This window comes from Carassius carassius, chromosome 5 (genome assembly GCF_963082965.1).
Source record: "Carassius carassius chromosome 5, fCarCar2.1, whole genome shotgun sequence".
Taxonomy (NCBI): Eukaryota; Metazoa; Chordata; class Actinopteri; order Cypriniformes; family Cyprinidae; genus Carassius; species Carassius carassius.
Window position 1 is genome coordinate 10916885 of NC_081759.1, and position 17479 is coordinate 10934363.

Consider the following 17479-nt stretch of genomic DNA (forward strand, 5'->3'; position numbering starts at 1 on the left):
CCCTTTAGAGTGTCCAATGGTGTTAGGCAGGGAGGAATCTTGTCCCCTACATACATATACTGTATGTATCCTGTCAAGGAGACTTAATGGTTGCAACACTGGCTGTATGATTGGTGGCATGCTGGTGAATCATCTTATGTATGTGTTACAGGCCCCGTGAAGAAAGCCTTGTTTACAGATTAGAAAGTCCTGTGAAAACAGGAAAACTTGAAGAGACAGGAGCAAACGTGTATGCGTCGCACATAATCTCCAGCAACTGTGAGTGCGCCTGCGCAATACAGCTCCTGTATCAGTTCACTTTTTAGAATAAAAGTCCCAGTCCTCGTTTCACTTTTTAAAATAAAAGTCCCGATCTCACAGACCCAACACAATGCTCTATTAAAATGAGCAAATTAAAGGAAAGAAAATGATTTCAATCAGAACCACAAAATTGACATTTTAGGATGTCACATCCTCCCCGACAAAATGAAAAAGGCTCCAGTTACAAAAACTCAAACAATTCAATGCAATATTTTTTTCAAAATACCACTTATTTTGCTCAATATACTGGCACTGTATATGGGAAAGGTGTAAATGTGTTCATTTCAGTGTAAGGTGTAGTCTGAAAGGGGTGTGGTAGGGGATAATGTGTTGCCCACCCAGGTAAGTATGGTAGTGTATATGCTGCTATACTGTGGAGTGCAGGCTGAGTTTGTATCGAGGGTTGACCAAGTGTCTCATATGTGAACATGCTCTTTGGTTTTCTCTCTCTGGCAGATCGTCTCAGTATCATCGGATCTTCTTCTGCTAGATAGTCCCTTGTATCATTTATCCAAAGACTCTCGATTTCACCATCTTCTTCACTCCTTTGTGAGGGTATGGAGCAGTGAGCAGGTTCATCCAATGAACGACTGTTTTGAGTATATCCTTCATGTAGTGACACTTGTATTTGATCTTGCTCTCCACTTGCAGACGCTGGTGTCACCACTTCCACCAGTGGATTCTCCTGACTTGGTTCTGTACTTGGACGGTAAGTATTTTCCCTTCTAGGCTCGGCCCAACTTGAAGGAATCCTCAACCAATACTCTCCAGTGTCGTCCTCGTCTGAATCCGTCTGTTCTCCCCCGTGGTAAGTAAGCTCCTTGCTCTGTCTCTCTCTGTCCTTTTGTCCATTTTGCTTCTGCTTCACAGGTTTCCCAAGATCTGAAGGAGTTTCCACAGGTAAATCATTTACCAACAACAGCAGGTTTCGATGCAAGGTGCGTTCTCCCTTCTTACCTCCATTCTCAGGGCTCACCTTATACACTGGGTTATCAGCCACTTGCTCTTTGACCACATAGATAGTTTTCTCCCAGTATGGTCTGAGTTTTCCCGGGCCTCCACGCTCACTGAGGTTCCTGACTAACACCCTGTCTCCAGGTCTCAGCACTACACCTTTGACTTTGAGGTCATACTGAGCTTTGCCTCGTGCACTTGCCTGCTTGCTGTTCTCGCTTGCTATTTGGTATGCTTCACCCATTTTTCTAGCCCACTGTTCGGCAAAACCTCTGGGTGTTTGCCCCTCGTCTTCTTCAACCAGCCCGAAGATCAAGTCAATAGGAAGTCGAGGATGTCGTCCATACAGCAGGTAGAATGGGGAATACCCAGTTGACTCATGGCGAGTGCAATTGTAGGCATGTACAATCTGGGGTAGGTGATCTTTCCACTTTGATTTTTCTTCCTCAGCCATTGTTCGAAGCATTTGCAGGAGCGTCCGGTTAAATCTCTCAGCTGGGTTCCCTTGAGGATGATATGGAGATGTTCTTGAATGACGCACTCCAGCCAGTTGTCGGAGATTTCTGAACAGCTCATTTTCGAACTCTCTGCCCTGGTCATGATGTAGTTTCCCTGGATAGCCAAACCGAGGGATGTAGTCATTAAACAACCGTTCAGCCGCTGTCCGTCCGGACTTGTTTCTTGTAGGGTAAGCTTGAGCGAATCGTGTGAAATGATCTACAACCACTAGTATATACTCATATCCTCCCCTACTCTGTTCCAGGTGCAGATAGTCGATGCAGACAAGTTCCAATGGCGAGCTGGAAGTTATACATCCCATGGGTGCTCGGACATGAGTGACTGGTTTTTTTGCTTTGATGCATGGACACCTTTTGGTGATATACTCCTCCACTTCTCTCTTCATATGTGGCCAGTAGAACCTCTCTCTCATCAAGTGGATTACTCTTTCTTGGCCTAGGTGTCCCATCCTATCATGCAGGTACTCCAGGGCAAGTTGTCTATACTTAGTCGGCAGGACGAGCTGTTTCCTTCCAGCCACGTGCCTATACAGGCATCCATCTTCCAAAGACAGCTTGCTCCATTCTCGTAAGAGTTTCCTGGCTGGACCAGTCACACTTCTCCTCCTGTCTTCATCCGGCACCTCACCTGACTCTTTCATCTCCATTATCCTAGAGACCACTGGATCATCCTTTTGAGCTTTGGCGAGTTCGACCTTGCTTATAGGTGGCAATGAGGGGGCAGGGGATAATTGGTCCAGGTCTTCGTGAGACATACTGAGTGCTGCAATCCAAGCCACATCCTTCTTCCTGGCAGCATGAGTTCCATCCCAGACCGCTCGTATCACCTCTGCCGACAGGTCCTCCGTGCACTCCGTGACATATTTCTCCATGTCAAGGGGAAGGCGTGATAGCGTGTCAGCATCAATGTTCGCTTTGCCAGGTCGATGTTTGATTTCAAAGCGAAAATCTGACAGTTCTCCCACCCAACGATGGCCTACTGCATTTAGTTTTGCAGTACTCATAACATAGGTTAAGGGATTATTGTCTGTGTAGATGATAAAGTGAGGGGCGTAAAACAAATAGTCTCTGAACTTCTCGCATACCGCCCACTTTAATGCAAGAAACTCCAGCTTCCCACTATGCAGTCTGTAGTTCTTTTCAGCTGGGGAAAGGGTCCTAGAACCATAGGCAATGACCCGCAGCCCTCCATTCTGGTGCTGATAAAGGATAGCCCCGAGTCCCCTTTCTGATGCATCAGTGTGTAGCACGAATGGGAGGTCGAAGTCTGGGTAAGCCAAGACCGGGGGATTTACCAGCATGTCAATGAGCAGGTCGAGTGTTTTCTGGTGCTGACAGGTCCATTCTACTGGTGTTCGAGAGGGCATCTGGGGACACTTTCTCTTCCTTTGACTGTACTGATGCATTGTTGCTCCCGGCTGAGTCTGGAGCAATTCGTAGATTGGTTTGGCCACACGTGAAAAGTCTTGTAGGAATGGGCGATAGTATCCGAGGAATCCAAGGAGTCTCCTCACCTCTCCTACGGTTTGAGGTTTGTTACTCTTGAGTGAAGTCACTGCTTCAAGATCACGAGGATCTATCCTCACTCCTTCGGCTGACACTAGGCGACCCACGTACCGGACTTCATGGCGGAAGAGTTCACACTTCTCAGGCCTAAGTTTTACTCCGTGGCGCCTAAGAGTCTGAAGAACTTTTCGGATTACTCCTACATGTTCCTCAAATGACCGGGCATAACACAACACGTCATCAAGATATGGGGCACAGCACTCATCTCTGAGATCGTCCAGCATCCCCTCCATACTGCGCTGGAATGCCGCAGGTGCATTGGACAGCCCGAATGGGATTCTCAACCACTCATATAGGCCCCATGGAGTGATGAAGGCGGTCATGTGTCTAGAACCCTCGGCTATGAAGCCCTGGTGGTACGCTTTTCCTTGGTCAAGGATGCTAAACCAAGAATACCCTCCCAGGGTGTCAATCAGGTCTTGAATCCTCGGCAAAGGGTGCCTGTCCGGTACAGTCTTCTTATTGAGGAGGCGATAGTCTACACACAAGCGTAGTGAGCCATCTTTTTTTCGAACACAGACTACAGGGGCGGAGTAAGGGGACTTAGATTTTACAATCCACCCTTTTGCCAGGAGGTCTTGGATATAGTCCTTGACTTCTTTGAACAAAGGCTTGGGTATTGAGGAGTAGGCACGTTGTACTGGTATGTCATCTTTGAGGTTGATGGACATTTGGAGACTCGGGATGCAGCCAACATCATTTCCATCCCTGGCAAAGGATGAAGACTCCTCGTTCAGCATTTGCCTAACCACTGCTTGCTGATCCTCACTCAGATGGCTAAGATCAACAGGTGGGTGCCACAATGTCGAGCTTTCATCCACCGCTGCCACCGATGCCTCATGAATCGTCCCACTTGCCTTTGTCCCACTGGATCTGTCCGCTTCCAATACCGTTTCAACAGGATGGACGTACCCTAGGATTGTGTTGCGAGGTAAGGTAATGTCGCATGTAGAGTGGTTGCCGATAGGGACTGCAAAGTATGGGCTTCCTGAGCTCTTGACTTCCAAAAGACCTTCACCTATGTCCAACTGCTCCAACTGCACATTGTCCTCATCTGGCTCAAACAAGGCTGCTGTGCCGGACTGATCCATTTTGGGTGGCACTCTGCACTTTACCCAAGCTACCTGACCTGCTGGTATCAAAACGCCATCTCGATTTATTCTCAACCGCCCCCACTGTCCGCTGTGCTCGGGCGTCTGTACAAAACTAACCAGGGTCTGGGCTTGCTCACTTGATACTGCTATTGCACTGGAGAGCAATGAAACTAAAGTAGGAACTAGACGCTCTGGTTGGCCCTGAATTAGTTCTTCCACCACATTAAAGCCGAGCAGCGGCCTCTCAATTGGGATGTGGCTCACCAGAAAAGGAACATTAATTGAGAGGTCAGGGTTGTCGTTCCCTTGTAAGTTGACAGTTATTACAGCCCACCCGTCAAAGGGTATTAGATCTCCATTGACGGCATACACTTCTAACTTCTCTGTCATTCCCATGAGCTCCACAAGAGGCCTTACTTCTACAGTGGGTAAGTATTTGTCCTTCCATGTTCGATCAATCATGCTTACTTGAGCCCCGGTATCAAGCAATGCGGTGACCGCGAGGCCATTGAGATTACACTGGGCCAGCGCCTTCTTTCCTATCAACTTGATAATAGTTTCTTTCTTAGTTCCAGACGGCAATGGACCAGCCACACCCTGATACATTTCTTTGGCACTGAGGGTTTGATTCTTACAACAGGGAGAGGTTCTTGTGGGTTTAAGCTTTACAGAGTGAGGTTCAATTCCTGAAATGGGGTCCTCAGTGCTTTGGGACATAGAGAGTTTGGTCACTGGTCGTCCCTTGGCAGTGACCGTTTCCCGTTTCCCTGCAGTCTTTGCTTCCCAGGACATCCTCGAGCCTGGTGCCCCTCTTCGCCACAGAGAAAACAATGAACGCAGCTCTGTTGTCCCGCTTCGACACATCTGGGGCAACCACGGAGTCTCGCCCTTTGCTGTGGAGGGTGACCTCTAACAAAACATTGACAGGTGTGTTCAGGTTGTGGCCTCAGTGTTGACTGTCGCATGGAGTTTACCATACTGGTAAGTGCGTCAATACGAGCAGTAAGTTCTATAATTGGATCACTCCTACTTTTCTGACCAGGTGTCTCTTTTACCCCTTTGTTTGGATCACTTTCGAGTTGGGCACAGCTTGCAGTGCTTTGCTTGGGCCGAGTTATCGGTCCCAATCTTCGCGCTCGCTCATTTTCATCATTAGTGATTTTCATCACATTTCTTACGATTGCCTCATCTGTGATACTGTGATCAGCCAGCAGGGGTTTGAGCTCACTCCTAACATCTTTATACTTGTGCCCCAGGCCCTGATATACAGTATGGAGAAACACGTCTTGGATTGTGGCTGGGCTGTACCTCACATCCGTGTTAGACTGTTTGATAGCAAAGAGTATTTTCTGCTTAAGGCCTATTACCCTGTACAGAAACTGTTGTGGAGTTTCAGTCTCCATCTGTTTTGCACACATTAGTTCCTGAAATAACTCTGTGCTACTTTTGTCCCCTAGGTGTGACTGAAGGAACCTCTTAAGCTCTTCCACTGTCATATCTTCCTTATTCATAATCATTTCTTTGAAGTTACCTGGTTTAATTACACGCAATATTCCCCTGACCAGTTCAGCTTCACTGAAATTCTCTTTGACTCCATCGTCGATTTGTCGGCACACACTGGCATATGTGATATCAGATGCATAGTCGCCAATTTGTCCCCCTTGTATCTTAAATTCACGACGTTGCAGGCAGGAGAGATCTCGTAAAGAGACCACCTTCTCAGTGAAACCCTGTGAGGTACGTTCAACATTATTACTAGCCAAAGGTGTGTCACTGTATATCACAGGTGGGTTAGCAGTGGAATGCTGTGTATGTGGTGTAAGATACTGAAGGAGCTTCCTGCTCAGCTCTTCGAAATCTGAATGCATGACAGGAGGATTGGTGCTAGGGCCTGTATCTAACCCTCCAGCTCTCCCCAGGTCAGTTGTAGTGTTAGGTGATTCTAAATGTACAGTGTCTGCAGTGATCATGTGGCCTGTAGAGGTGCGTGTATATAAAGTGGGTGCAGGGTTTACATTTACATCAACATCGACATTACTCTCAACCTCACCATGATGATGATCAGACACTGGAGCACCATGCTCTTGTCTAACAGCCTCCACAGTCCCTTGCAAAACCAAAAGTTCAGTCATACCTCTGTCCTCCGATTCTAACAGGTTGGTGCTGTACATGAAAGCATTGATGTATTCAAGAGAGCCCTCTTGATCTTCCACGTCAAGTTCAGATAAGTCCCTTCCTGGTACTGGACCGATGCTTTTGGCAACTTGAAACAGTTCAACAGCTGACAGGTTGAGCAGCCTTTTCCTGATGTCCCACACCAGGCCCTTGCGTACCCGATCAGCCATGATGACCTCTTTTCCACAGCCCCTCAAGCCACTCTCACAGTATCCAGCTCTCGGAACCCCCTTTCTCACTGACGTGCCCTTGTCTTTTGGATCACCACATCAGCGCCCACGTTATGTTGGTCCTCAGGATCAGTTTTTATGGATCGACTTCTCTGGGCATCAGGAGTCCATCCCGGACGAGCCCCCACAAATCTGTTACAGGCCCCGTGAAGAAAGCCTTGTTTACAGATTAGAAAGTCCTGTGAAAACAGGAAAACTTGAAGAGACAGGAGCAAACGTGTATGCGTCGCACATAATCTCCAGCAACTGTGAGTGCGCCTGCGCAATACAGCTCCTGTATCAGTTCACTTTTTAGAATAAAAGTCCCAGTCCTCGTTTCACTTTTTAAAATAAAAGTCCCGATCTCACAGACCCAACACAATGCTCTATTAAAATGAGCAAATTAAAGGAAAGAAAATGATTTCAATCAGAACCACAAAATTGACATTTTAGGATGTCACATATGCAGATGACCTTGTTACTTTTAGTCCGAGTAGTGCTGGGCAGCAGGAGCTTCTTAATATATGCTCTGATTATGGTTGATACAAGTTGCCTACAATGATGCAATGAGAATTTTACTCAAGGTTCCCAGAGGAGGGAGTGCTAGTCAGATGTTTGTATCTGTAGGAGTAACCACACTGAAAGCACTTTTAAGAAATTTGATGTTTAAGTTTATGCAACATCTGGATGAGTCTACTAACAGTATCATGGTGGCACTCTCAAATCCCTTAGTGAGTTGCTCCAGGTACACATCCAGACTGAGAGTGCATTGCCTGAAATGTCTGTATGTATTTTAATTATTGTATTTGCTTTTTATTCTTATTGTTTGTTTGTTTTGTTTGTTTTTATCTGTCCTGTCTTGCGTGGCTTTTGGACATGAGTCTGGCAAATAAACTGAATTGAATTGAATTGATTCACCTGCGTAACCACTAGAGAGAGGCCTGACACTGAGAACCACTGCTTTAAACAATCCTAATTAATTTTTAAATTAATTTTCATTAATTCGTTTAAATTGTACCGAAATTTGCACTTATATGTTTCAGAAAACACTTTGAAACTATTATTAGAATAAAAACATATATAACACACCTAATGCATGGGATTCATATCAGGAAAATGTGGAAAAATCTCTAAAAGAAAGACATTAACACATAACTTACCAGCAACATATTAGGTGAGCATCTAACTGGATCATCTGTGATAAAGCAATGCAAAAATACACACGGGTATTTATTTATCTTCTGCAGGTTAAATGTCCTTTAAGCTATTTGTAAACTCTGCTTATAACTTACTTTACTATTTTCAAAAGATAATAAAGATAGTGATTTTCTTACCTCATTTTGCCAGTATGTTTGCAGGACCTCGCAGAACACATCTGACCCTTCTTGTGTTCAGTTTTTGTTCTCCTTTGACATGTCACGACTCAAATTTGCTCAAAATAAAAAAAATTAACCGGCAAATATTAAATAATTCGGGACCGACCGAGCAGTCAGTTATAACGAGCAGCAGCTCAGAGCTCACAGTTAGCCGCCTCACTCACAGAAAGACGACAGTAACGGTCATATTTTTAAATGTAGAAAGGCGCGAACCGATTCATTGTCCAGTTTCCTGAATGACAGCCAGATTAACCAATCATGATCAAAGTAATAAAATAAAACTACCAATAGGAGTTGTTTCAGTGTGATAAAGCAGCGAAATGTATTTTGTTTTATTGTTGTTAATGGTGATAATATTTAACATATACCTTTAGATTTTGGAATAGGTATCATGACTAAAATATTTTTAAATCTTATTAAAATAATAATAATCTTAAATAATTTAATATAAATAATTAAAAAGTTTTTTAACCTTTTTCAACCATTTAGCTTTAAACATTTTAAATGTTGTTTCGTTAAAACAACTGACCTTATTTCAATCATATTTCAATGTTGAAAGTTGGTCATGTGCTGGAAGTTTTTCAACTGTTCATCTTTAAACGTTGAATCAACGTTGTTTCAACGTTGAAACCACAAATGACCTTATTTCAACCATATTTCAACGTTGAAGGTCGGTCATGTGCCGGCTGGGAATCTACTCCTAAATGTAGAAACTTAATATTTTCTGTAAAGCTGCTTTGCAACAATTGGTATCGTGAAAAGCACTATACAAATAAACTTGAATTGAAATGAATCGAACTGAGAGCAAGACTCGGATGAATGACCACTTCTGAAATCAGACTGGTTGCTGTCGAGGAGGTTGTTCTGTGTGAGAAAGGCAGAAACTTGCACAGTAAAAAACGTTGAGTTGTTTTTTTTAACCCAACCGTTGGGTTGCATATATTGGGTCACTGTGGGTCACTGTGTTGGGTTTTTTAAAATTTGTTGGGTCATTTTTTTTCATCATTGGGTTATTTTTAGTTATAACCCAGCTGTTGGGTTAAATATGTTTCCTGCTTCACTCCGGTTCAAATTTTAATGGTCCAGTCAATGACTCAGCGGACATCAGCGGCAGCCTGCATGATTATGAAAGGTAAGTAACTGTTAATATAATTTTATGATGTATATAACTGAGAACTGAAGAGAGAACTGAAGATTAACACCGAGCCGAGCCAGATAACGAACAAAAGACTGACTCGTTCACGAGTCAAGAACCGGTTGCATCGGTTTTTGGATCACCAGTAGTTCTTTCGGACAGTTTGATTCAATAAACCGGTTGAAGAAAACGGTTCACCGGTTCTTTTGCCGCTCGACGTAATGGCGTCATTTGCTATGATTGCCCTTGATTCAAACCTTCGGTTTACCCGTGCTCATAACACTAGCACAGAATCAGTTCAGAATCAATCACCAAAAGAATCAGTTCGGTTCATGCGCTCTGTGTGTCAGTCTGCTTCACGCTAAATCACACATGCACAGTATCATCACCTCCTCTATTCTTCTTATCTGGCTCGGCTCGGTGCTCATCTTCAGTTCTCTCTTCACAGCAGTTCAGTCAGTGTACTGTTTGAGTACATGCATTACTCCGGGATATTGGTTTGTTTGAACTCAGAGGGAGTGTCAGCCACATTAAAAAAGTTAACAGCTTAAGTCATTTGTGGATTAATGCGTATTAGAGATGCGAACTGTTTAAAACGATTCAGTTCGATTTGATGAACTGAATGATTCGTTCGCGAACCGGATATCCAGACTGCTTTGTTTTGAACTCTCTCACACAACAGACACAGAAGAGAAGACAATGCTGAATAAAGTCGTCGTTTTTGCAATTTCTGGACCAAAATGTATTTTCGATGCTTCAAAAAATTCTAACTGACCCTCTGATGTCACATGGACTACTTTGATGATGTTTTTCTTACCTTTCTGGACATGGACAGTATACCGTACACACAGCTCCAATGGAGGGACTGAGAGCTCTCGGACTAAATCTAAAATATCTTAAACTGTGTTCCAAAGATAAACGGAGGTCTTACGGGTTTGAAACAACATGAGGGTAAGTTATTAATTACATAATGTTGCTATCTGGGTTAACTAACCCTTTAAGGTAAAAAAAAATGAAAGGGAAAGATTACAACAGCGGAACCTCTGCAATTTAATAGCAACATATCAAGGTACGGTAATTATTTAATTTAGTGATATATATATATATATATTTTTTTTTTTTTTTTTTTTTTTTTTTTTTCAAATCATCAACTTGTTGGTTAATGATAATGAACTGCCTCATCTGGTGTAGCCTGGTTTCTCCCAATACTTTTTTCTCCTTCCACCACCAAAAATTAGTTATTTGCCACAGTTGCCTGTAACTTGCTCAAAAGATCAAAGCATAAAAGGGTCTGTTCACCCAAAAATGGCATTTCTTTCATTAAGTTACTTACCTTAATGTTATCCCAAACCCATAAAATAGTCAACATGACTACAGTGGTTTAAACTTAATGTTATGAAGCGACGAGAATATTGTGTTTACCATATATGCCAACTAAGGTTTACTTATTCTTTCAGGGTTGGTACTAATGGTGCACTACCTCAACCACGAGACAAGTCTGGATCCACATGTCTTGGTGTTTGGAGACAAAGGAAATTCCTCCCAAGTTTTCATCATTTTCAATGGAGAGGCAGCTGAAAAGGAGACCTTATTTCAAGCAATGAATGAATGCTTCAAAATGTTCTACATCTATGACATAAACTACCCAAAGATCTCTGCTCTTATTTGGGAGTTCTTGCATCACGCAGTCTATAATACTCCTGGTGGAGTTGCCTCCTAAAAAACTTTGTATTCAGTGTTATTGATCATCAGTAGATCCAGTAGCCAAAACACATTAAAGGGTTAGTTCACCAAAAAATGAAAATTCTGTCATTGATTGCTCACCCTCATGTCGTTCCAAACCTGTAAGACCGTTCATTTTCAGAACACAAATTAAGATATTTTTGATGCATTCTGACAGCTCTCTGATCCTCCCGTAGACAGCAAGGGTACTACCACGATCAATGTCCAGAAACGTAGCAAGGAAATTGGTAAAATAATATGTAAAATGATCCGCATAGTGCAGCTGACACAGAACATAATAAGCTGTTTGCGTTTAGTGGGTACTTTCCAAAATGGCGCTTGGGTGACCCAGAGGAGAAGAATTATTGAATAAAGTATATATATATATATATATATTTTTTTTTTTTCACACAAAAAGTATTTTCATAGCTTAATATTACAGTCGAATCCCTGATGACACATTCATTATTTTACCAATCTCCTTGCTTTGTTTCTTGCCTTGTTTCTTGATGTTGGCCGTGTATGGACCCTTGCTGTTGATGGGAGGGTCAGAGAGCTGTCAGATTCCATCAAAAATACCTTAATTTGTACCCTGAAGATGAACAGAGGTCTTAATGGGTTTGGAATGACATGATGGTGAGTAATTTATAACAGAATTTTCATTTTTGGGTGAACTATAATTTTAAGGCGTTTATAACAATGCATATGGTGTAAACTGTAGCCTTTTTTTATTAAGGATATATTTATTTATTAAAGTATTATAAAGGTATGTCCTTGGTTTACACATTTGTGTAGTTTTTGAATTGGTATACTGAATATGTACATTTGTGATTTAAATTTTTTATACCGTATTTGCACAAATGTTAAGGTTGTATATTTCTGTATGTGCACATCTGTGTTTTAAATGTATATTATATGTGCACCTGTGTGGGTTTTTAATTTGGTAAACCATATGTGCACCTTTTTTTTGGTGTACTGTATATGCACATTTGTTTTGCATCTTTTATACGGGATATGCACTTTTTATGAATATTTGTGCTGTTTCGGCATATTTGTGTTTTGAATTCACCGTGTATTTTTATTTATGTATATTGTATGTATATATTTGTTTTGAATTTAATGTTTGTTTTTTTTATATATTTTTACTTCAACATTTATTTGCCATGTGTTCTAAATGTTCACTGATGTATTTTGAATTCATGCAATTAATTATGCATATTTATATTAAATACTAGGCTCACCAATATGGAGTACATTTGTCATTTAAAAATTAAAAACTGTTTTTAAAACAGATTTATTGTTTTTCTACTTAAATAAACCATCTGTATTTGAAAACATTAAAATATTGTATGTATTTTATTCATTAAAATAATCTCATGAATAAAAGTAAATAGTTAACCCAACTGTTTGTTTATTTTTAACCCAGCTGGGTTTTAACCCAATCATTGGGTTAAAATAACCCACAGTTGGGAAGGTGCTATGCTAACCCATAGTTGGGTTAGTTGTTGGGTTATTTTTAACCCAACATTTTTTTAGTGTGTGGTTGAACACAGCTCGTTCAAGTGTTTTTGCAATGAAATGAAGGGAAATCAGTCTGTAGTTCTCTAAAAAAGATGGTTTAAGGGTGGATTTCTTAAGTAGTGGGGTTATACGAGCCTGTCTAAATGCTAAGGGGAAACACCAGTGTGAGGGGATATGTTAATTGAGTGAGTGCATGTACAACTAGAGGAGAAATGGCTTGAAGGAGTTAAAGAATTATACAGATAGGTAGACAGGTAGATAGATAGATCACCTAACACTGTGTATTGATCAGCCTGTATATGATTATTATTATATTTCCTGTTTTGGTTCTGACAAAATAAGCATTTATCCCTTCAATATCATCCCCTGGATTAAAGGATGTAGCTACATCAGGAACACACACATACAAGCTGACACACAAAACAGAGTATGACTGTAGATTTGACACTCGGATTATGAGAATTTATTATACTTTATTTGAAGATTATTTTGCTGTGGAGATGATTATGATACATAAAGATCAGTGTCCAGTAGGTCAGTGGAAACCTGGGAGGTCCCTGCTATTTTCACCATAATTACTTTGATAGTAATATTCTGTTTGGATCTTCAAATCCAAATGTAATCTAAGACCCATAAGCTGATAAAACAATGAGCCCTGAGGTTTTAAATTGTTTTATCTTTCATTTATTGTTTTGTTTTTCCATTTATTGTATATTCTCAGGTTTTGTTTTTGTTCTGGTGAGGTGTAATTTAGATTTCATTACTGTATCCTGCTACTGCAACATATTTTATATTGTAGGGGATTATTCCATATTAAAACCCTCAATGCTTTTGATGTTATGAATAAAAGATTAGTTGAAACTGATTTGTGTATTAGTACATTAGTACATTTGTGTATTAGTTAATAGTTCTTTTGCAAACAAATATGCTTTCTTATGAAAAATTGGTATTGTCAAATTCTTTTTAATACAAATGTAATGCCACACATAAAGTTTTTTTATTAGAAAGATACCTTTAATCGGCTAAATAATTTTGATTGTGTAAACAATGAATGTAAATAAATAGATTAGTTAGTGATTAATTTACATAAATATCAATGCACACCATGTGAACATCTTACTACTAATAGAATACAGAGGAAACTTTTCCCTTTACACCCACCGAAAGACATACTCTCCAAAACCAAAATTATGTTATTAAATCAAAAACAAACAAGGAACAACCTTTTTTTTTTTTGCAGTTGACAAACTATAACAATAATAGCAACATTTTCACAATCTATTTGGACAACCCTTAAATAGAGTTTCATGATATCAAAAAAAGGAAGGAAGGAAACATGTTTTAGTAACACATATTAACAACCTTAATGACACATCAATTGGTTCCCCAGAGAGATTATTTTACAATAGTGTTTATGTAACAATAAATAAAGTGTAAGCTATTAACTACTGTTCTAGCAGTCTTCCAGATTGGTAACTACAGCTGCTTTGTATATGAGGTCAGAGATATCTCCCAATGAGGTCTGAGGGTAATGTGCAAGAGTTTGTCTCTGTAGTGCCTCCTCCAAACTGGTTTGATGTGTAGGAATCACTTGGTCCACAGAGATGGAAGAATATATGGCCTGATTGGCAGTACAGTAAGATTTCAACTGATGTCCAAAAAAACTGTCAGGGTGAGATGAAAAGCAGTTAATCTGCCAGTGACTGGTTGACTGGTTTTGGAATGAATATTGAGCCAACCTGTCTGATGGGCAATTGGAAAAAGATGACACTCCAGGTGTTTCAGAGTGTCTGTTGCCCCACTGTAGAACTCCAGGTAGGTCTGGAGAAATGTCTGGAGGGGGTGGCATTGGGTGCGGAAGGTTTTGAGACCAGGGACTCAGAACTGGTTTAAGGCTTTCCTGATGGTGACGCAGGCCTCTGTTGGCCTCTGGTCTTTCTCTTTGTTCTGGAAAGCCAGAATTTTGTTCTGGGTTTAAATCAAGATGGGTCGGTGGAAAAGCTGCTACAGGTATAGAGTTAGAACTCACTTCCCTGCCTGGACTTCTCCTAACTGGTGTAGTCAGTTTCTTGCTTTTCATACATCGAGCTCGTCTGTTTTGGAACCACACCTGCAAAGGAATAGGAATAAATGTAAGGAATAAAATATAAAATCAAGACAAAATAATATAATAAAAATACACATATTCTCTAGTCTTTACCTGGATTTTGCTTTCTGGAAGTAATGTGAGTGCAGCCAGTCGTTCGCGCAGAGTGATGTCTGGATATGGCGTAATCATGAAAGCGCGCTCTAATTCTGACAATTGAGCGCGGCTAAAAATCGTCCTCTTTCTTTTTCTTTGCCCCTCAGCATGGTAAGTTTTTTCGAGTTCGGGAGAAGGCAACGAATGCTTGGTTGTTACACCTAAAGATCAAAGTTAGAAAAATGTTGTCAGAAAATACACACACAGTGGGAATAGGACCGACTAAATATCGACTAGAATAGTAAAAAATGTTTTACAAGATTTTTTGTCGTAAAAGTTCTTATATAGAACGTTATTTTTAGATTCGTTTTTAAAATATAAATAGGCGAAAATAAAGATAAGAACAATTTATAATAAAACGAATGAGAATTCCATTATCCAATTTAGCCTTAATCAATCCAACATGCATAACGTGTTCAAACGATATATTCTCACCTGTAATCTGGACCATGTTTGTGTTGAAGATAAAATCTCTTTCTGTCTCCACGCTTATTTTTTTAACCAAGTCGAACGATTGATCATAAAATAATGCCATAGTCCTTAATTCTGAAACAGAAGTTTAGTGAAGCGCAATCTCTCCCGAATCTCCAATCCTGACCCAAGTACAACGCTGATGTGTTTCATAGAGCATTTAAACCCACATACTTTATACTCGTCCCTTTTCACACCCATACGCTCATATCGCACTTCAAGGTGTCGTCGCTGGCACAGCGACAGTTTAAATCATAGAAGAAGAATAAAAAAAGCTTTCAACTTTGATCCCCCACCCGCACTAAGATAATCCTTCTACATGTCTGGCAACTTCGTATAGCCATCTCCTATCTGCCGCGTCGACAGGAAAGCAGAGATTCAGATTCTGTCTGATGGGCGCAGCTGTCTATCAGATCTTTTATCAGGCAAATAACCACACACTTCACCTGCCTGTTTCTGTCTCACATGAAAGGATGTCGAAGATATGTTCACAGAAAATGTTGGAGGTGTTCGATCAAGTTGTTTCAATGCACTTTTATATAAATATTATATAAAATAAAATTAATAAAATTATGTGGAACATTTTAAATAATTACGCGGTAGCAACAAGAAATAGCCTAAACAAAGCAATTAGCTATAAAACAGCGTACAAAATAAGAGATCCCTCAAATTCGTGAAGATGAACACCTACAATAAAACGGGAATAATTGTGGGAAAAAAGTGATTTCTGCTAAATTTATCTACATCAATAATTCAGTTCAAATTCGAAATTAAGTTCAAAATGATAAAAAAAAGTTGTGAAGAGCATGCACTTTTGATTTTAGTTAAACATTAAACAGCAGAACCCATTTCTATCTATCTATCTATCTATCTATCTATCTATCTATCTATCTATCTATCTATCTATCTATCTATCTATCTATCTATCTATCTATCTATCTATCTATCTATCTATCTATCTATCTATCTATCTATCTATCTTACAGTACCTATTCTTGACGCGTTTTGTAATATCCAGGGACATATTATTATCTGGATGATATTACTTGTTCGGATTAAGAGCAGTGTAGCCTACGACGAATGAACAGTAATCTAAACCAGAGATTACTTTAATAATCTGTGCGTTTTTGAACTTTGTCGGCATGAGGCTCCATCACGTTCAGGTCAAAAGTCTTTTTTTTTTTACCACCTAAATTTAGGCTAATATGCCTATGTGCAACAGTTTGGGTAAAGATGATCTCTTTCCGATAATTTCAATTAAATTCGATTTTAAGGCAAACTTCACAAAAAAATCTGACCCCTTCTGTTATATAATATAGCCCAATACATGTAGAATACACATAGGCCATTTCAGACGCTTTGATATCAAAAGCCTATTGACAGCGACAAGTACAGCCTATTAGGCTACTGCTGAAACACAAACACACCAGGGAAATGAACTATCGGACAGGCTACTGACGGACAACATCAGAAAGCACCAGCACGAGGACGTCAGCTCTGAAAGAAGCTTTTTTTTTTTTTTTTTTTTTCAGAGGATAAAACACCACCACCACAAACAACAATGCAGACACCCAAACGCATAAAATTTACTCAAAAGTTTAGTTTAGAACTGAATAATTTTGAAGTGTTTTATTCATGTTAAGCGTTTAATTTTGGGGTGTTTTTATTTTTGTTTGTTTGTTTAACACATTTATACCTTCAACATTGCCTTCTGATTATTGCTTCTCGCTTTACTGTTTTTCTTAAGGGACTGCCTGTTTTATGTATTTGTATTATTAGTGTTTTTTCTTTCTTTCATTTTTACAGAAGGAAATTAGCCTATTTAAACCACACCTGAATTATAAATAGCCTGTAGAATATCAAACCAAGTGGCTTGAGTAGGCTACGCTACACATTTTTTTTATATGTATAGATTAATATTTAATTATTTTAATGAGTTATAATTGTAGTCTTTTATTTTCTAATAACATCTAACAGAAGTGCTAAATAATTTTCATTTCCGCTTTGAACACTAGGCTATCTATTTTTGTTCCATTTTAAGTTTATGTGAAAAAGGCTATTTTTGTTAGCCTTACAGTCGTTCAAAATAGTAAAACATTTTCTCCTGTACGTGCTGCTCAATATTTGGACAACATTGGGAGTGAACAAGTATGTAAATGTATTGTGTGTGTGTGAGAAAAAAAGTATATGTTAGCC

At 40.0% G+C, this 17479-nt stretch overlaps 1 protein-coding gene across 1 annotated transcript; it reads right to left on the minus strand.

The window, feature by feature from the left end:
- Positions 1-13900: 13900 nt before the first annotated feature.
- Positions 13901-14956, minus strand: LOC132140278 (homeobox protein SEBOX-like). Its single transcript, XM_059549078.1, has 2 exons — positions 14771-14956; positions 13901-14680 (listed from the first exon to the last, which is right to left on the minus strand). The coding sequence occupies exons 1-2, from the start codon at positions 14846-14848 to the stop codon at positions 14024-14026; spliced, it is 735 nt and encodes a 244-aa protein (XP_059405061.1). The 5' UTR covers positions 14849-14956; the 3' UTR covers positions 13901-14023.
- Positions 14957-17479: the final 2523 nt, after the last annotated feature.

Coding starts and splice junctions, on each gene's coding strand:
- LOC132140278 (XM_059549078.1), bottom strand. CDS start 14,848: ATGATTACGCCATATCCAGACATCACTCTGCGCGAACGACTGGCTGCA. Junction 14,681..14,770: donor TTCCAGAAAGCAAAATCCAG/GTAAAGACTAGA, acceptor ATTCCTTTGCAG/GTGTGGTTCCAAAACAGACG.